The sequence below is a fragment of the Lissotriton vulgaris genome, chromosome 4_1, assembly GCF_964263255.1.
Source record: "Lissotriton vulgaris chromosome 4_1, aLisVul1.2, whole genome shotgun sequence".
Lineage (NCBI taxonomy): Eukaryota > Metazoa > Chordata > Amphibia > Caudata > Salamandridae > Lissotriton > Lissotriton vulgaris.
Window position 1 is genome coordinate 1,398,112,025 of NC_141691.1, and position 21,654 is coordinate 1,398,133,678.

The window sequence follows — 21,654 nt, forward strand, 5'->3', positions numbered from 1 at the left end:
AAATGTTATGGTGGTTAAGTAACTGTTCAAAGTATCCTCTCTGGCCCTCTAGATCTCTAGGCTGTCGTATTTGGTCGCTCAGTTCCCTAAAAAACTCTTTGAAACTTTTCAAAAGTTTACCAACTTTATGTTGACCAATGCTTGTTTGCAGTTACTTTTAAAAGTATTTAAAAGTTCGACATTCTGTATCTCTGGAACCCTACAGTGAATTTTGAACAGCAAGGTCTAAAACAATTCATAAAAATACGCTCTATTTATATAAATCGGGTTGTATCTCTTTCTTGATGTGTGACTTTCTTACATCATTGTTTTGTGCTGTTGAATGATGTAGTTAACCCCTTCGATGCTCATGACGAGCTCAGCTCGTCATGAGGTACATCTCTCGTGTGCTCATGACGAGCTGAGCTCCTCATGAACAAGGGGATTCAGTAAATATCAGCACAGGAGGGGGATCAGCTTAGCACCCAAGGTGTTAAAGTAAAAGGTGTCTACAAAGGATTTAATTAGTCTATTCACTACTAGTCAATTATTGAGTTAGTTAGCAAAAAATCTAACTCTAATGTATCCAAAGGATAACAGCAAGACTTCACTTTGATGGAAACAGTCAATGATGAATAAAGGAAAAAAGGGAAAAAGAAGCACACGGAAAAGTAATTTTATCTGAAAAAATATTGTATTGAATTGATCAATGAATACATATATATAGGGGAATTGGTGAACAAATCAAATGCAATCAAAAATGTTATGGACAGAGATGTATAAATCAAAAAATCAGTTCATAACAACTCATCAACTCCTGTAAATAATAAGCAAAAACCAAGTCAAACAATGTACGATGGTTAATTCTTTGTGCAGATGAATTGCTTATGGAGATGATGGAGAGGTTGACGTTTCAGTCTTGGTTGCTGGTGTCTATAAGACCATCATCAGGACGGAAATGTTTTTGCAAAAAGTGCCCCTTTGTTTTAAGGCGAAAGGGTGTTTTGAGAGGATAAGTCACTGTAGATTAATTGCAATAACGTTTTAATCTGTGGCAAGGAGTTGCCCAGACGCAAAGTGGGAAAATGCTTCTGGCAAAATGAGACTGGCAAATAAGTCTGGTCAGATAAAAGCACAATCTTTGATTTGGATATCCGCTGTGGACTGATGCCATTCGGCTTGCTACCCGGTACACGTCTGCCTCGTGTGAGTGCTTGCCAGAGTGGTCCTGCCACTTAGGAAGAAACCAACTATTAGCTTTGATAAATTAGAGAACCTACGGCCAATCTCTCTTTTACCCTATCTGGCCAAAGTGGCTGAAAAAACGGTCAATTTGCAATTAATGGATTTCGTGGAAAAGGCTGCCTTATTACACGATACCCAATTTGGTTTCCGTCCTCGCCATTCAACGGAATCTGCGCTCCTGATGGCGGTGGAGACCCTACGTCAGGGGGTGGACGAGGGTCATACTATGGCCCTCGTCCTATTGGACCTGAGTGCAGCATTCGACTCTGTAGCTCATACCACCTTGCTACAGTGTCTGAATAGCGGAGGAATATCTGGAGCTGCACTCCAATGCATCCAATCCTTCCTGACTGGGAGAAGCTTCCAGGTCCGCCGGGGCAACCACTATTCCAGAGACATAGGATTGGGCCAGGGCGTTCCCCAGGGATCGTCCCTGAGCCCCACCCTTTTCAATCTCTATGTCTCCCCAGTGGCTCCGATTGCTGTGGGCCATGGGCTGCAAATTGTGTCCTACGCCGACGACACGCAGCTTGTTATCTCCCTTTCACGTGCACCCGGCCTTGCTATGGACAGCTTCAGGGCTTGCATGCAAGATCTTTCAACCTGGATGTCCACTAATTGCCTTAAATTAAATGGCAACAAGACCGAGGTGCTCGTGGTGGGAGGGAGCCCATCTGTCTGGTCGTCGGCGTGGTGGCCCCCATGCCTAGGTGAGGCCCCATTACCCCGGCAGGAAGTTAGAAATCTTGGGGTCTGGCTCGATGCTAACCTGTCTTTTGGACCCCAGATAGACAGAGTGGCGGGCGTCTGTTTCAGCGTTTTAAAAAGTCTACGGAAGGTCCTAGTCCTCCTTCCTATGTCCGCCCGCAGAACGCTGGTGCATGCCCTGGTCACATCCCGTCTAGATTATGGTAACCTGCTGTATCTGGGAGCAACCTGTAAGGCAATAAATCGCCTTCAGGTGCTACAGAATGCTGCAGCCCGCCTTATACTAAAACTCCCTAAAAGGTCGGACTCTAAAGCTGCCCTTCAGACCCTTCACTGGTTGCCAGTAAGGAGCAGAGTTGAATTTAAATCTCTCTGCACCTGTTACTGTATCCTTGCTGGCAAGGCGCCAGTACCACTCCCGAACTTAGTCACCAGGTATGTACCATCACGCGATCTGCGCTCCTCACATGGAGGCCTATTAAAGGTCCCTAGGGTGAGAAGGGCCCGCATGGGAGAAAGATCCTTTCGCTATCTGGTGGCGAAGAGCTGGAATGCTCTACCTCTCAATCTCCGCCTGGATCCCTCCGAATCTAGTTTTACGAGGAAATTAAAAACATTCCTATTTTCAAGATAGCCGAGCCTACTCCTCATTTTCTGCCTCGGAGTCTCTCAGTCTCAGCGCGGGAACACGCTTTCAGCGTAACCATGCGCTTTACAAACTTCCCTTATTATTATTATTATTATTATTATTATTATTATTATGTATACATTGTTTTTTGCTAAGCCTTGCTTCTTGAAGCCACAGCTACCCCGGGTTGAGCTTAAGGTTTACAAAGAGCTTGACTGGACCCTAGACCGTTTTTTGTGAGTGTATTACACAATAAGGCCCCACATCCTCACACCTTACATTAATTACAACATCATATTTTGAAGCAGCCCTCCCATATAATGCATTAGAATAAAACGTGGTACATTTCCAATTCGCATTTTCCATCATGTACTTTCTTAGTTGTAGGTGTAGCCCATGTGGCTTAGTAATTGCTTTCCTGTATTTTGCTCTTTTTGTCATTGTGTCTGAAACTTGTGCTTTATAGATGACATGACAAAGGAGGTCTAGTGTTGTCACTCAAAAGGCCAGATTTAAAAAAAAAAACACTTAGGATAGAATAATAGGTTAGGATATATGTTCTTGCAGCCTGTTAGCAAATATCTCAGCATACACTGTACAACCTAATTATCAAGGATATTGTCCTACATGTTTGGGTAGGGGAGGGCCTTTGCAATCTTTGGTAATTAGAGTTTGGTTGATGGGGTAGTCCATTTCACATGTGACGGATATCCTGTCTGCTGTGTTACAAGCACTATAGAATATAATCAGGACTATTCCAATTTTGTGATGTTGCATCCGTACTGTTTTCCGCATAAATATGAACTTGCCACATAAACAGTCCTCTTCTGCATAATCCGCAGCTTTATAGAAAAAATGCGTCGAAACATACTAAAAATGTGGCGATGTATTGCCACACAGTGGAAGTCCTTCCGCAAACGTTTACTGGTTACCTTTCTGTTGATTATTGCTATATTTGGGTGTAAAACCGGTACTAATGAGGTGAAACCTATGCCCAGAAAGTGTTAACAAATGTGAAAATGACAAAATCATGAAGTGAATAAAATGTGGTGTATTTTGCCATATAATTTGCCTTTTCTTATTGCATAATTTAATGTACCCTGCTGTATGATTTGGCCCTCCCCTGCTACATAATTCCAGTGACCCCGGATATAATGCACTTGTAGCACAGTGGGCAGGATATCCATCACGCTTGTGACAGAGCATCCCATCTGTAAAACTCTCAATTATGCCCTCAATCTTTCCAATAAGGGAACCTTACACAAATACCCTAGGACAAAATTATTATATTGTTTGCTCTAAAATGGTGCCAGCTCCACTTATATCTCAAAACGGTAAATCAATGCAACATGCAATCAATATTAAATTATGTCCCTGTTTTCTTTCTAGCACAACACAGCTGGCATCAATTGTGAGCAGTGTGCACTTGGTTACTATCGTCCTTATGGCATGTCACGGGAAACTCTTTATGGTTGTATACGTAAGTATTGATTCCATTTCCCTTATTTCTACACAAATGTAAATTGCCCTATGTGGGAATTATGAGCTTTAAATTCTGTCTTCTAATGTTCTGTTTGTGGTTATTGTATTCATTTCAATGGCTTTCATTTGAAGTGCTGTTGGTGTACTCTCTGGAGAAAAAATATTTGAAGAGATGATAAAGATCTCTTTGGATTTATAACTAAGCATCTCTAGGCTGCTTTAAAAGCATAGGGGATCATGGTTAGTTGTACTGCTCGGTTCAGACCTTGGTCTCAACTGAAAGCCCTCGCTGAAGAGGCCCAACAAGGAGGAAATGTGTTTGGGATTGCTTCTGTTTTCATTCAGAATGAAAGTGGCCTCAAAGTACAGACTAGTCTGTTTTATTTTGCAATCCCTTTTGCTTATGGCACTGACTGAATAACAATTACTTAATAGAATGGAATCCAGCAGAATCCCCTTTGTTCAAGATTGATCCAAACATTTTCCCATTAGTTTCTTAAATTAGAGCTTGTTGCAAAGAGGCTAAGATGAAGTGCCATGATTTTGCGTCATGGCTTTTTCGTGTCTCTGTGCTAGCAGTGCTTAGGACGAGAAGGTTAAAGGAAAAACCAGCAGATGGTTGGCTTCTGTATATAATACTGCATGTTTAATAAGAGAATTGAAAATTTCATGATATTGCCCCGATTACCCTGGGATTTCTGTGGGAAGATGCCCAGGCCGGCAATTTAAACAAGAAAGTTAAGATCGGTGACCAGCAGTGGGCGGTGACTTATCTACGCAAAAATAAGTTAGTGCCAAGCGACTCTGATCTGGACTCTGACGAATGCGCTGAAAATGGTAAGGTGAAGCACAGGCGTGGTGGCAGCATGAATCAGTGTGATTGCACGCTAAAAGTTATTTTAATTAAGGATGATAAAGTGTGTCAGTACAAACATCACTCCAGGCACTTACTACTTGCGGCAAACAAGCCTGCTGGTAGCTGCTGCCCGCAAGTTCAGACTCCCTTTGCGGCTGGGCCAGCCCGTGGCCCAGGCTCATAGATGGCATACAAAGTGCACTCACTCTCACCCCAATGCATGCATTAAAAAAGGAGTCCCCGCAACAATTAAACTCAGGAGACTTGCTTTGATTTTCTGCAGTGTGCATGTTTATTAAACAAGTTCACAGGTCAATTACTTCATTGACCTCCAGTTCTTTATTTAAAGTCCAAATTATTATTACACCACAGTATTAAGAAACTCACACTTATATACATATAACTCTTTTACCGCCCATTCTCCAATGGGCATTTGGTTTAACTTTGGGTTGCGCCAGCAGGCCACAACCAAGATAGCCTGCTCTCTTTAAGTTAACCCCCTTCCGGTCAACTGAGCCGCAGGTGAATAATGAGCCACCTCTTGTGGCAACCAGCGGCTTCCGGGGTAGGGCTGGAGAAGCCGAGGCCACCAGCAGGTCAGCCCCAACTCTCCCGCCAGCCCGGAGTCCATGATGATTTAGAAAAAAGCCTGTTCAGAGGTAAAAACTGTCACTGGACAAGAAGTTCCCGTGGTATTCTTGTCCGGAACCCCGCCACAGGGCGAGGCGCTTACTGGCGGGCTCGACCTCCCCCCCCGCACTCGAGAGCTTCGGAGATGGCTCCTAAGACTGTTTGTATAAATATCTCAGTGCCAGCCTCTGAAAGGTGCACACCATCCTTCGCATATAGTTCTGGCCTAGACGTTTGAATTAACTTGTGACGGATAGTTCTGATGCTGGACTTCTGTAGGATTTCGGCCACTGACTGATTTAACCTTTTTATAGATCTATTCACTGCCTTCACGGGTGCGCCCCGCGACCATACTTGCCTCGGGATGACTTCAGACCATATTAATACAGCCTTAGGCAAAATATTTTTGACAGCTGCTAGAGTAGTAAACAAGAACTCCTTCACTCCTCTCCGTCCGGCCGGAATCATATCATTACCTCCACAGTGCAACACGAATACATCAGGGTAAGGCATGCCTCTGGCCAGAGCCGCCTTTAAATCGTTCGGGACGTCAGCTAGGAGCTGCCCGCCTATCCCCACCCAATGATGATCCCATCCTTGGGCCATGTGCACCCTTTTTCCAAGTGTCTCTTTAAAGATCACCCCCGCCCTGCGAATGAAGGAGTGGCCACACCAACATATTTGGATTCTCTGAGGGGAAGTACCTATAGTAAACATTAAGAGACACGGTAAGCACGGACCTAGGCAGAAAGGCGGGAGAAGTAACGAAAGATTGTTAAACTAATTGCGGACGTACATAACGTTCATAGCATGTTCATTTCCAACGACCTAATCTCTTAATCGCCTGTTCGGGCAGCCCCAGGCCAGCCGCTGTTGTTGCAGCACCGATGCGAAAGGAATGGGATGTAAAGTCAGTTGGGTCAACACCGATCTTTGCCAAGGTCATTTTGACTACCCTTGTAAACTGGAATCTGGTGAGAGGGAGACCGTTCCTGTGAACCAGTACTCTATCATCAGCCCCTTGGGGCCTGGATTGCATGAATTCTCTCATCAGGCTAACTGGACAGAAAGACTCCCCTTCTACTCTACCCAATTGTACCCAAGTCCCTCTACCTAAAGGGTCCGTTTTCGACCTTCGAACTCTGAGTCTCAGGACATCTACAGACTCTATTATGTCTGAACACCTTAGGCCACCCTCACTATCTGTTTTTGATGCCGGGAGTAATTCTGAGATTCGTAGAGCTCCGCAAAAGGCTAACACATAGGCCACCCTAAATAACTGGGTCTCATATGATGAAAAACAAACGAGCGGTAACGCGTCCAAGATTTTTACCAACTTCCCTACATCTATAGGCCTTCTAGAGTCCTTTACCCCAGGCGCCAAGCGCTCCCAACCCTTCACCGCTCTTCTTACCCTCTGGTCCTTCGTTGGGTCTGTAACTCCCTGCAACCCTGCATAGAATGCCAGTGCTGATAATTGCCTCTTCATAAACGCCACCGATTTCCCTTTCGATTTCTGTTGTACTATGAAACCTAACACGCTCTGAGGCACAAAAACATCCACTAGGCCTGTTCCCTTTAAGTATGACATATAACATTCCCAAGACCTTTGATACATACTCTTAGTCTTGGGGGCCAAGGACGCTGCTATCAACTCGGAGGCAGTGGGGCACCAAGCTTCCATAGCTCCGCTGGGAAAGCTGTCATTGTCGTCTCTGCTTGCGGCCGAAGTGCACGGAATTCTGTCAACTTAAAACGAGATAACGCATCAGCCGCTTTATTCTCAACACCAGGAACATGCCTAGCAGTAAAATGGACATTGTGTCTCAGGCATTTCAGAATTAAGTCTTTTAAGAGACGGAGCACCCATGTGCAGGTTGCTCTCTGGTTGTTGATCACCATCACTACTGACATGCTGTCTGACCAAAATACAATGTGCTTGTTTGAGAGCATATCCCCCCACAAGTGCAACGCCACCACTATGGGGAACAACTCTAGGAAAGAAATGTTACGGGTCAAACCTCGTTCTACCCATTCCTCAGGCCAGTGCTGCATGCACCACTTATGGCCCAAAATCGCTCCAAAACCAATACTTCCTGCAGCATCAGTGAACAGTTCCAGATCGGCATTTGAGGTGCTGGCAGACCGCCACAACACCGTGCAATTGAATTCCTGCAAGAAACACTTCCAAATCAATAAGTCCTCTCTCACATCAGCTGATAACCTAACTCTGTGGTGCTTTGCACGCAGCCCAGACATTGCCCTTGCTATACTCCTGGAGAAAGCCCTGCCCATTGGTATGACCCGCAAGGCAAAGTTCAGCTGTCCCAAGAGGACTTGTAACTGGTGTAACGTTACTTTCCTTGCTCCCAGGCAGCTATCAATTGCAGCCTTGAAGGCATCTACTTTTGTCTTTGGCAACCTGCACACGCCTATTCTAGTGTTAATTTCAATGCCCAAAAATGTCAGACATGTAGTTGGGCCTTCTGTTTTTCCAGCCGCCAATGGCACCCCCAGAGCTCTAGCCAGTTGCTGGAAGCCCAGCAGGGCCTTCCTGCATGACTGGGAACACTTAGGGCCCATGAATAAAAAATCGTCCAAGTAGTGTACCACTGCATGGGATTTGTCTGAGGTCAGGAATTGCTCCACCGCCCATTCTAGGAACCTGGCAAAGGTCTCGAAAACTGCACAAGCGATAGAACACCCCATGGGCATGCACAAGTCTATGAAGTAGTTATCATCGAAAGTAAAACCCAACAGCCTGGTATCCTCTGGGTGAACAGGAACTAACCTAAATGCTGACTCGATATCAGCTTTGGCCATTAGGGCCCCCTCACCCAGCGCTTGCAATTTTTCAATGGCTGTGTCGAACGTTGTATAGCGCACTGTGCACAATTCCGGGTCTAACTTATCATTGACAGATAACCCTGGAAGGCTTGATAGATTATGTATCAGGCGGAACTTACCCACCTCTTTTTTCGGAACTAAACCTAACGGTGAACAGACCAGATCAGGGTTCGGAAGATTTTTGAAAGGTCCCGCGACCCGCCCCAAGGAGACTTCTTTCATGATCTTGTTTCGCGCCGCCTCCATGTTCTGAAGCACTGAGCTTTGATTGCGAGGCAGGACTTTAGTAGGGGATGCTGAAGACGGGATTCGGAAACCAAATGTAAAGCCGTGAAGTAGGAATTGAGCCTCCTCGAGTTTGTCATACTTACTAAGGAGGTGTGTCAGGACATGACGTTTAATGGGAGTTGGGAGCCTTGTCGGCTGTTTTGGGTGGCTTTCCTTTTGGAGTGGTATGGGTGGACTGTTCTTTGGGATTTCCATTTTTTTTTAAACATCTGATTTCTGGATGGGATGTTCCCCCGCAGTACGAACAGCAGTGTTTGTACCTGCACGAGGTCCCTCTAGTACACTCATTTCTGTTAAACTGCCAACAGGCCTGTTTTTTATCACCGACTCCCTTGTCACTCCGAAAGGACTGACTCTGAGCAGGGGAACTAGTCTTAGACGTTGAGGGTGAAGAATAAAAAACTGTGTGCCATAGATTGATCTCCCGTTGGTCCCATGATATACCTGGGTGGACTGCTTTCATTTGTCTGAACATTTTATCATATTTTAACCACCCCAGGCCTGGAAACTCAGCTGCAGCACCATGTATTAGGGATATATAACTCATCATTTGAGGACCCAACACAGGATATTTTTCCAGTATAACTGCGGCATAAATGGCAAATCCTGTGATCCAGTTTTTCATGGACCACTCTGTCCATGACTTCTTTTGACTATATTCACCCTCTTTCCCCCCTTTTGACTTCCCTGTCGCCACCCCTGCATTAATGAGGTCAAACACGTCCACATATTCGCCTCTGAGTATTTTTTCTTTTATATCTGCAGGCACGTGCCAGGTGATCCCCGTAGATGGCGATAGGGTCATTGACGATGAACCAAACATTAAAGGGCTGAATGCCAACAGTGGGTGACCTGTCGGTTGCCCCCCTGCCCCCCCTTGCATCTGACTATTAGGGGACACAGACAAATCAGCAGCAGTGTTAGCTATTGGTGCCTGTGGTGGACACCCTAAATTTGAGTAAGCAGTCAACATTACAGGCCCCGCACTTGTTGGGTATGTCATGGTGGGGATCATCGAGCTTATGGGGCCATTACCAATTGCTTGCCCATGAGAACCATATAATTGCATCCCTGGTAACTGTGCGACCCCTCCGGGTTGGACCCACACTTGCGACACTCCGCTACCTGGTTGTGCCACTACTGGCGGTAACGTACCCTGTGAACAGGGCACCCCCACATGAGTGGCAGGGACCCCTCCTATCTGTGTAGGCTTAGCAGTAACATTCTGTCCCTCCATGCCGTCCTTGTCCTTATCTGCGGCTGGATTCAAATCAATTGTCTCTAGCACCTCCTCCTCACCTGGTGATGCTGGTTGGGGCTCAGTCGCCCTGGGCCGCTTGCCTTTTGTTGCCTCTTAAACCTCTCTGGCGTACGCCTCACTCTCTTGCCTCTCCCTCTTTCCTCCTGAGGGTTCGCGTCTGCTCTAGCCCCCTCTCGCATGTTCTTTAGCACCCAATCCATGCCTTTTTCTCTCGTGAACTCCAGCAACTCCGTAAAAGCGAGGTACTCATCATTTTTGGCTGAGGGCTCTTTGCCCTTCCGTGCCCTTTTTGGCGGCATCCTGCACTTAAAGAGAACAAGCGTTAGCACTCTTAAAAATATATTACATGCATCTGGGCTATCCTCAGTCCCCACTGCCTTAGCTTGAAGCTTGCCCACAATGAATCCGGTTGTGCTACAGAAGCTTGCGCCTCCCCACTGGGTACTATAATAACAGTAACCTGACTGCTAGTTTACTGCCTTTCTCCCAGTGGCCCCAAAGGCTAACAATCCCTCTTAGAATGCCATTCAACCCCTGCCTCACAATAATTAAAATGTATTTTTGCGCTTTATGTTTGATAATAACCCTTGCATTAAATAACACAATTATCCCCTGTAAAAGCTCCCATGTACCGATTCATAACATCAAAATTAAACAAGACCCTCTCTTAAATGATGCCTAAAATTCGTCATCGGGGAGCCTCTACCTTTTAGAGCCCATCAGTGTCTTGTTGGAGCAGCGCTGACCCCTCTCGCGCGCGCCATCCCTGAAGTTCCCTGAAGGGGGGAGGGGGGATGCTTCTCCTCCACCTCGTTCGCCGCTAGAGTAAACAAGCTGCACCCAGGGACCTCCGCTACCTTAACGGTCGTGCTTACTGGGCGGAGCCTATGATTTACATAAGGCGCTGGTTCCCCGAACACCATGCTTCATAACGATCCATACTATTGTAACATATTATCGGAGTAAATTAGGGAGACGCTGGTGCTAAAGCACCTCGACGCACACACTCCGAAGCCTTTTCATGCGCACGCGACTCACGATGCCTGCCACCCCTTAACGCTTACTCGCGCACCCGAGCCGCACGCTTCCCCACCTCCATCTCGCACTCTCTCGCGCATCAAAACACTCGCACGCCATTCACGCGTGCATAGCACTGCACCATCACGCAACACACTGCAATGGCCCACTAACCTAAAACGAGTCGGATAGACCCTCGCTGCCTACGCTTTGACGCGACGGTCCCGCGCTGCCTTGTCCCGCGATGCCTTCTTCACGAGACGTCCGACTCCTGGGCGGTCAGTGGACGAAGAGGGGGTCCCCAAGATGGACGCAGGCTTTTAAGCCTCGCGCCCCCCGACTACTTCCGGGGCATTAATAAGCCCTGCTTCCATTGGTCTTTTGCCTGCATTCACTTCCGGGTCGAATGACCCGGAAGTGACTTACTGCCGGGGTCGGCCCTTTGGATGCCACTAACGACGCCACTCCCCTAAGGGGGCGGCGCCTTGCTATTGAGTTTGAAGGCTGCTGTTGTGCTGCTCGGGTAGGCTGAAGCTCAGCTGAGGAACCACTTCTGTGGCTAGATTCACACAACTGTAGGTGTGGGGCCTACTCGGGGTCCGGTCACGGGATTCCTTATTAGATTTAGTGGTGCGAGATGCCTCATTCATTGCCAGCAGCCAAAACGTTCTCATGAACTGACGATGGCGCATGACCCACAGCACTATTAAAGACGTCCCTCAGTTGTGTCTATATTAATGCGGCGGCGCACTTTGCCAAGTGAATGTGTTACAGCCAAAGCTGCAAGCGGCTGAGCCTGCCCCCAAGCCTGGAGCACTCAGCAGCATGCACTGTGACTGTGTTCGGAATACTCAGAAAAGTGAGAATGCGTGACAGGTTTAGGCATATTCCTATTACGAAATGTGTTTGTAAATACAGCCCAAATACTCAAGCAAACAAAAAAGCAAATACATCAAAAAAATATTTCCCACAATTCATCTTTTCTAAGAGGTTGGTAATCATTGCACACCCCGAAACTAAACTAATGTATGGTAGCGTTCAATGGAATTGATAAATTCAGTGGCAATTAACAAGAACAAAGCCTTTCAAAAAGGAAGAACAATGAAAACCGGTTGAAAAAGAATGAGACAGTTGTGGCAGGTGTTGGAAACATTTAAAAACAATTGATAAAATGAGTGTGCACAATGATGATTGGCATATTCAGAGCAATATGGGAAGATAACGGGTTTGAAGTGCAAACAAGATTTGAGGCTTACAGTGGGTAAATCTGTAGCAATTGCTTACTCTTATAACTACAAAGAATAAAGTAATGGCTCTGCAGCAAATGATGGTACCACCGTTGGAGTCTTGTGCTTCTCTAAACCCGAAGTGTACCTGCCTGTGTAACAAATTCATGTCATGGCATGTTTATCTAAATTGAAAACCTGCCTTAAGACCCTTCATGTGGCGCTGCATTTGTGGAAAACCACTGTCTTTTCACTTTTTTTAAGCAAAAGTTTGGAGTGATATTTGGCGCTGCACCCCCATGAGCAGTCAGGTTCCCGGCAGACATAGCCTTCATTGCAGCGCACAGAGACCGTACACTGCTGCACACAGAGGAAAAAAATGAGAGGGAACATAGCCAATAAGTCAGGGGAATTGTTTATTAGTTTCCTATGGATCAGTGACATTCCCTTATGTGCAAGGCCTCGGTCAATTTTCGGTCATCTAGTGGTGAGGACTGTGGTATCTGCTCGCCCTCCAACAGATGGCAGTGCAGGGCATGCCCAACCTGCAAATGCCGATAGTGCTTAGACTCTGCCAGACCGTAGGTCTTCAAATTTTATGTAGGTTTGGTCCCACCAGACATCTCCCAAATGTTCTATGCCTATGAACTCCCATTTATGAAATCCATCCAATCCTCTCACCTCTGACAGCTGTTCGCTGCAGCATAGCAGCATCAGACCAGTCTGTGTCCCCTTCCAACCCAGGAACCGGATGGCTTCCTTGATCTACTGTCTGTGTATGGTGTGGCCTGCTCCTATTTGCTGTTGTTCTGTAAAGAAGATCCTCTTGTCAACCCTGGCCCATGGATGCCCTCTCCACTCCATACGCTGGGTTTTGATGATCACTGAATACCCATTCATTAATGACCAGGAGTTGCGAGGCCCAGTAACATTTCTAAATATCGGGGACTGTCAGTCCCACATCGTATGCCCCTCATTGCAACTTGGCCAGAGCCAAAACATACAAAACATTTTTTTAATTCTTTCTTGTCCTACAAACCCAACAACTCAATAGAAAATATCGTAATAAAACACTGTTGAACTTGGTCCTTTTTGCAGGGTCATTCCTAAACTTTTTGCTTTTCTCCTAGCCTTTTCTCTGACATGGTGTTGGTGGTTTTAGGTCTCTGGGCACTTAAGCACTGCTTTCCAGTGTAAAGTGTGGGCGCTCTCTGTGTTACTTATGGTAAGATTGGTCTACACCTGTTTGGCCTATTTAATTTACCTGTCAGTCCCTTGTAAAGTGGTATCTCAGATACCCAGGGCTGGTAAATTAAATGCTCCTGGTAAGCTTGCAGTGCTGATTGCGCCACCCACCAAAGTAGCCTTGCAAACCTATCTCAGGCCTCTGCCATTACAGGGCCTCTGCTTGCAGTGTCACTGCCTCTGTGACGTGGCTCCTGAAGTGTGTGCCATGTCTGTGAGCTCCTTTTACTGCATTTCATTTCAGTCACCCCTAAGGTAGGCCCTAGCTAGCCCTATGGGCAGGGTGCATTGTAGGTTAAAGATAGGACATGTACCTTAAGTGTGTGACATGTCCTGGTAGTGACAAACAGCCATTTTGGTTTCTCACTGCTGTGGGGCTGACCTCCCATAGGAATGCATTGGGGATACCCTGATAAGTGTTTCAGTGGTAATTCCTAATATGAGAGGCGCAGTGTGGTCATGTTTGGTATATTTAGAATGCTAATAATAAATGCTGCCCAATTGTGTGCGCAGATTTATTATAACTTTTTTATAAATGCCAGTTTTAGAAGTTTGCATTTCTGTGTGCTATGTGTCTGCCCGCCTGATGTGAATTGCATGTCTGGCTTTTGAGTGGCAGGGGCTGGTGAGGTGTCTGTGTCTCCAGGAGGGGCAGGGTGAGTCAGCACCAGGCTGAATGGGACATCTACATTTGGAGTAGTGTGAGGAGAAGTCCCTGGACCCTGAATAGGTCTGTGCCTTGCCTGTACAATGCTGGCTCCGCCCCCTGTGGTGTGTCTGATGGCCGAGCCACCATCTCCCAAAGAAGGGCCTGAGCACTGTAAACAGGGTGCTCCAGAACGAGTTCTAGCTGGTCCCCCCAAGCCCTGTGCTCTGCAGAACAAAGAGAATGGTTGTATAAATGTAGGGGCTGTGACCCCATGAAGGTGGTGTGCTTCCTGGTGCTGAGGGGACCTGCTGCTGCTGGGCTCCAGGAGGAACCACCACAAGGGGCTGCTGGAGGGCCCTGTGAGCTTCCCTGCCTGGGCCCAGCCTTGTGCCCCCAGATCTTTGCCTTGGACCTTTTCTTTTTAAGTCCAGGACCTAGCGCCTTGTGGAGCGCTTATATTTTTACTTTGCAGCACTGAGCTGCGCCCTGGAGATTCCCCCGAGTTGCTGAGAACCAGCGGAAGTCCACCCCGCATTTAATGTGCATCGGCGGGAGCCTACCCCGCTTTATGCCTATACAAGGCGCGGGAGCCCACCCCACAGTGGAGGTTATTTTATTGGCGGGTGCCCACCCGGCATTGCCTGTGATCCAAAGGAATCACCACCGCGACTCGAGAACAAGCAGCCGCCGCATTGCCGAGTGGCGACCAGGAAGTTAGGCAAGAGCAGCCTGACTGAGGGCGGAGCCAGCCCCCAGGAAGTCCTGCAGTGGGTTACAAAGCGCTGCAGCGGAAATCAGGCATTGTGGAAACCCTACTGTAGTCACGGCTCCCGAGTGCCGGTGAAAGCACCACCAGTCGTGTCTTAAAGAAGCCGAGGTCGGTGGAGACTTCACTACGGACGCTTTGAGGGCTGAAGCACTGAGCCTGTCGGGTTCCATTTCACCTCATCGAGAGAGGCGGGTCCCTAGCAGCCCTAGGAGAGGGACCAGATGAAGGCCGAAGAAGTCTGGGTGAAGCAGGGACTGTCGAGGCATGTTGTTGGTGCCTGAAGCTGCCAGTGAGCTCCGGTGAGTGGGGTTGTAACGGGTGAATTTGTTGGTGCTCCCCCTAGGCACAGTTAGTGCCAGTGGCCATTTATGAAACAGCAGCCCCGCTGGACAGTGGGCAGCTGCGATGTCGGGGCATTTGCCCTTGGGGAGCCCCAGTGGGGGCTCAGTAGGCGGAGTGGAGCCAGTGCCCCTTTTTCCTGCACAGCTGCACCGCCGTAGCGGGCAGCTGCGCCGTTTAGGCCAAATCATCTCTAGAAGTCCCGGAGTGGGACTTGGGGGCACTTTGTGTTTGCAACAGGAAAGGGGTGAGAAGCACCCCAGGCCCCAGTGCAGTGCGCACTTTGCTTTGGCTACATAGGCAGCAAAAGGGCCATTTTGGAAGACCCCATTAAGAGGCCTGACTTTCTGGACCAAGGGCCTTTGAGCCCCAGTATATGGCCAGATGGCCTGGGGTCCTTGTAGATGGTGATTGCATTATGTGATTTATGTAAGGTATATGCCAAATATGATCTATGCGCCCTCATTTCTGCCCCTAAATGTGATTTATGCTGAGGAGGTTATTGCATACAGGGTTTATGCTGGTGAGGCCTAGAGCGTAATGTGTTTATGCTAATGAGGTTTGGGCCTAATGTGATTTATTGCCAAATGTCATGCTATGATATTTTAGGATGGTGTCTAATGCTAATGTGATAATGCTTAGGTCATTATGGTACCAGTAGTTACTGGTTGTGTTTTGCATTTACTTACCTGTTCTGATGGTGTAACCATGGCCTGGTCCTGTATATAATCCCCTGTGAATTTTGCCTAGTGCCAGTTGGCACAGTGTAAATGTGTGATTATGTTCCTAATGTGTTTATGATAATACAAAGGCTATTATTTATATAACCTCATGTGGTGTTCCTTTTGTGGTGTGCCTAGTGTGTTGCTGCTGTGTGTGTGTTGCGCAAGCGCTTTACACATTGCCTCTGGGAAAAGCCTGACTGCTCGTGCCAAGCTACCAAGGGGGTGAGCAGGGGTTATCTTCAGCGTGTAACTCCCTTGCCCTGACTAGAGTGGTGGTTTCTGCCTGGCTTTGGTGCAAGCCTTAGCCAACCAGAAATCCCATTTTAACAAACACCATATAGTAAAGTACCATTATACTAGTTGCAAAAAATATCAAATTAAACTAGGTTATATACAACAAATACAAAATAAGCTAAACAGTACTACAACTTAAGGAAAATAGATATTATAATCAACAATAATAAAGTAATCAATATTATCTACCTTAATATTTTTCACTAAGTCAAAAATATGGGCCTCATTTACAATGAGGCTGCGTCACTAGAGCGTCACTTTTCACGGCTCTCCAATGGCGCAAGGGCCTGAATATTATTTACTAGGCAGCACTAAGCCACTTTGTGAGGCTTAATTTGGCCTTGTAAATATCGTTTCCTTTAATGCAGTTTTCTGCATTAAAGGGGTATTCAATGGGTGTTGCTGTGGGCATTCCCAGTAACATCCATATCTTTCTGACACTGCTCCAGATTTATGGAGAATCGTTACTCTGAGGCAGCCCCAAAAACGGACGCCTCCCAAAGGGAGGTGTAAGAGAGGCGCAATGAGGAGAAATACCTTTATTTCTCTTCATTTTTCTATTTTCTATGTGTTCTACTTTCTGCAGCACATATAGAAAGAGGAAAAAGCCTCTTTTGGTTGTTTTCGTGCAGGAAGGTTTCTCTTCCTGGACAAAACCAATCATCCCTGCAGTGCAGGCACCCTTGCACCATGGCACGAAGGTGCCTGTGTTGGTGTATTGCTGCCCATTGTGCGCCAGCGCAGGGGAAAAGGACAGGAATTTGCGGTATCGCTGTATTTACGGCTGTTTACTTTTGTCATAGGGCAGCGCCGCAAGAAGGCTTGCGGAGCTGCCCTACGAAAAATCTTGTAAATAAGGTTCTCTATTCTTACCTGCGATATTTACTCCAATTATATTCTTGACATGACAATGATATCTTTCCACCATATTATTGATTAACAACATCGAGTCAATAATATAATATAACACCGAGAAGGTGGAGAAATGAAGATGTAAAGGTGATATAATAATGAAGATTTTGGGTGTTTGACGCCAATATCATGGATATGCTCAATTAAAATCCTAAACTTTGGAAGTGGTGGTTTGGTCAAATTTTTTTAGGAGTATATAAAAACAAACTGATAAAATAAGGTCTAAAAACAAGAGATCATAAATAAAATTCAAATAACTATTTCACTCATGGTTTCTATTGGTTTTACTTAACACAATTAAAAAATACATTACAACTATTTTTGTATTTTAATGTGGGAAACCCTCTGTACCACCCTGTCATTTAATGTGGCCCACCTATCCTCGTACATGCCACAACATATACCTGCAGCCCTGGCATATATTCTCAATCTTATAATGTCTGACCTGCTTCACTAAGGTCACCTACGCTTAACTTTTTGGTTTCTTTTTTCCATGTCCTCTTGCAACCTTTACTTCCTTTGAGACTCCGTCTCCACTCCCCAATAGCAAACGCACTGTACTTCTTCCTTCCTGTCATTGACCCAGTACCCCATCTCCCTTCCTCCCTGTCAGTGGTGTAGCAAGAAGAGTGCCATTGGGTCTAACGCAAGCAAGGAAAATTGCCCCCAGACCCCTGCTGGATATTAAAGGTCTACAATAATACGGGTGCAGTGGTTGCCTTCTGACCCAATGGCCCTCATGACTTCTCTTGCTGCACCATTGATAGCCCCGCCCCTGCTTTCTATAGATTCATTTGCCCACATTCTGCAGCTTTAAAGTGGTGCAGTGGCAAAGGAAACCTCCACTAGAGCCCACCCATGCAGATTCTGTCTGACTGGTGAATATGTGCCTCACTGATTCCTGGGTATGCTTTAGCAGGTTTTCGTTATTTTATAATGCTGCTATATAAAAGCTTATTTTTTAGTTTTCATATCTGAATTTCCCTTGTCTTCTTTTTTTTCCTAATTTGAAGACCTTGTTCGTTTTTAGAGGGATATTTTTACTGGACACGAAACTCTTTATAGTCAATGGTGTGTCGATTCCCAAATAACTTTGCTTGTGCCCCACATAAAGGCTAATAAACGTTATTATGATTGCCAAAAACATTGTTTGAAGAAATTGGGAAACTAAAGCTAACTTGAAAATTGTATTCTCCAATATACTTGTAATTAATAAGTTCCACACCAAGTCCAAAGTGAAAAGTGTAATTATGAAGGCATCTGGAATTTTGAGTTAAACATATGTGACTAAATTGATTTTCCTAATGCTCTTCCTGAGGGTGGAAATCACCTGCTAATAGAATGAATAGTTCACTGGTATTGTTCTGGTTGTTACAGTGCAAAGTACATACTTATTATGCAATAAATTGCAATATCGGGTTTCAGCGTGTTTCTGGTATGTTTGTAACTTTGTAGTATTCATTCTTCTTTTCATATAGTTTTCTTTTCGTTTGTCTTGGCTTTTCCTGACATTCGTTGTTTTAAATGAATATGATCAATGCTGTTTTTATGCTTTACTATCTGATTTACTGTGGCTTAGTTTGTGTGGAAATTCTAGTTCCCTGCCTTATGAAGGGAGACAGCTTCTTCGTAATGCATGTGTGTATCCATATAATGTGCATTCGTATTTAAAATACATGTAACATATTTTTACCCGTAAGACATTGTTGATCCCGAAGGATTAATTGATACGAGTCTTTGGAGAAACAATACTCCTGATTCATTTTAAAACCCTGCAAAGACCAACATTATTTTAAGAATACGGCTCCAACGCCATTTGTTCCCCATCTCCACTGGTCGCTCAGGCAAAAACTTCTGCAAGTTGCAAAACCCTCAAAATCAAGTCAGTCAGTCATCCTGAACATGAGTAGATCTGAGCACATCACCTCTGCTTCATGGAACTCTACCCCAATTGGTACTGGTAAAATAATCCATACAGTACAGAGTCAATTCCACTGTTCACAAGACCCTGCATGGGAAAGTCACATCCATCTAACCAAAATCCACCCAAAGCACCAGCTAAACATACATCTAAAATGTGTTTTCCTGAACCTCCCTACCATCCAATCTATCAAATGCAATCGATTAAGTGTCTTATTATTCAATGGTGTGCGCTTGAAAACTCCTATATGTTAAACCTAAACAGAATTTCCTATGAACTTTTAGTGAATGCATATGGCCCAACAGGTCTTGATTGACCTTGGTGCAGCTTAAACTGTGCCACTTCTTCCTGGCAGGTATTTTCCTATGTGGTGGTCTCTGTTCTGTCCTACAGACTACCTCACCCATTCGTTCCCAGTCTACCACTTTGGAACAACTGGACAGTGGTAGCAAACTCTATATGCAATTGACCCATTATGCCCCATAGAGTCGTAATTTTCAGAACACAACTATACAAAGAAGAGAAGACACCATTTAAGTGACTTCAAACAAATCAAGATTTACAATGAAGTCTACTTGTGTCTTCAGTTATAGATAGAAGGATATTCCCTTCTGCGTCTTTAACTATTAAAGCGATGCCTGCTACATAGCACGTCTGGATAAATGGGCCGCACAACTGCCAGTCATCATCATCATCAATACTTTATTCGATTTTAAAAATAGAATTATACAAGTACAGCAGAAATTAGAACAACATCCCAATTATACAACAAAGCATACAAGAAATATAAATATTGGCATAAAATTGCATAAAAACATCAAGAGCGTTATCATTAATAACGACCCCTGTCGAGCTGACCTGTAAACCCCACTGAGAAACATTGACACATTATAGCAGATTTTATGAGAAGCTAAAAGTTGTAGCTATAGAAAGGTAGGCCTACCTTGATAAAAGTCCAAGGATACAAAAATAGTTTTTAAAAGCTTGTGCCAGTCTATACTCAAATTGCATAACAGAGCAGATTTTGCTGGCCAAACAAATGAACCCAGGTTGTGAGGACCCTATAAAAGCAGTCATTGAGAAAACAGAATAATCTGTAATGTCTCACTGGCTTCACACCACCAGAAACAAGAGTTTATATCCATTGCCAAAGGTGGCTAGGAGCTTGATGTAATAAGGTTTTCATTTGCTTAATCACATTTTACATGACACACACTATTGAAATAGAAACCCTGTGCATGCCAGAATCCTTACTTTTGTGAGGGAAGGAACACAGGCACTGCTGAAAGGTGACAGAGCTGATTTCCTGTAAATTAAGCAACCCAGAAAAAGCAAGCCCAAATGGCATTATGTGGTATGATACCATTCCTGCAGCAAGACGCCAAGTACCGCCTCGGCTCACCAGTATTCAAAAGATGGACTGCCACTCTGTACTTTTTAGTACTGGGCATCTTTCTCAGTATCATGGATTCATGTGGTAGTGTTACTTCTTGCATTAAATGTTCATGATGAATAATAGGATTTATACTCTAGAGCTGTTGAGTTTATAGTGTTAGGGCCAGCAGTCCAACTTGCTATTGGATTCTCCTCTATTTGAGTGGATTTCCCAATATTAGAGACTGCAATAGTATAAGCTCGGAAACGAAGGGCGTGGACAGTGGTTTGAACTATGTATGATGGTTTCTTTTCATGGTGTAGTTCAGAGAACCCGCCTCAGTTCTTGAATGCGATATGTGAGCTTTTGGTTTTCTGGCATGGACAAGCAAATTAGGTATTTTCTTCACTGAAGAAACCATCTGTTGCCCCAAATTCTCTGAACACAAACCTTTTTATAGAGCTAGTCAATAAGAGCTCATATGTTTGTGTAACTCGTTTACTTCTCGTGAACATTCATGCTGTGTATTAATAATTCAGGGTCCATCTTTCACAGACAATAAAATGATGGCAAGAAGTATGCTTGAATGAATTTCGCTTGTTCGGGCCACATCCAGTCTGTCATTTTTCACACACTGTGTCACTCTGAACAGAGATCAGCCTAGGTAAATGAGTCTTGGTCCTGATTTTATAGGAACAGTCTTGGCCAATGTCCTGGCCAGATCCCCTCTGGAAGGGAACACAAGCAACCCTACACTGGTTTTGACCTGGACCTCACAAGTAACGCGCAACTTGAGTCGCATGGCACAGTGAGTATAGGACCCATGTCCCTGTATAGTCACAGCACATAGGGTATTTACTGCAACAAAAATATGTTGAGCCAAGGACTGTTTGACTTAATGTCAGTTACTGGCAGAGCTGCTTTCCACTTCATTGTTTATCACCTCTTGTAGCAGTCTTAGTATTGCACCATTGACTAAGAGCCTTATTATGATTTTGGCGGTGGTGTGGCAGAGCCGCCACACCTGCACACCTGCGCCCATTGCCACACCAGCAAAGTCATATTGAGACCCCCCCACCAGATTCCCACTGGAATCCAGGTCGGGCAGTCCAGTGGAGGCTGGCCTGCAGCAGTGCAAGGCTAGGGCTCATATGAGACCCTTAGCAAGGTACCGCAATGGGAACACCGTTGCACGTTCCTGCAGGTCATGGAGTGACAAGTCCATGCCCTGCAGGAACTGGGGTGCATACATACAGGG

The 21,654-nt window shown here is 45.5% G+C and overlaps 1 protein-coding gene across 1 annotated transcript in view; it reads left to right on the top strand.

Moving 5' to 3' along the window:
* Positions 1-21,654, top strand: part of LAMA3 (laminin subunit alpha 3) — a 1,118,674-nt gene that overhangs the window by 333,958 nt on the left and 763,062 nt on the right. Inside the window, exon 8 of the mRNA XM_086917979.1 lies at positions 3,950-4,040. Coding sequence (XP_086774105.1) covers positions 3,950-4,040 — 91 coding nt within the window. The remainder of the gene's footprint in view (positions 1-3,949; positions 4,041-21,654) is intronic.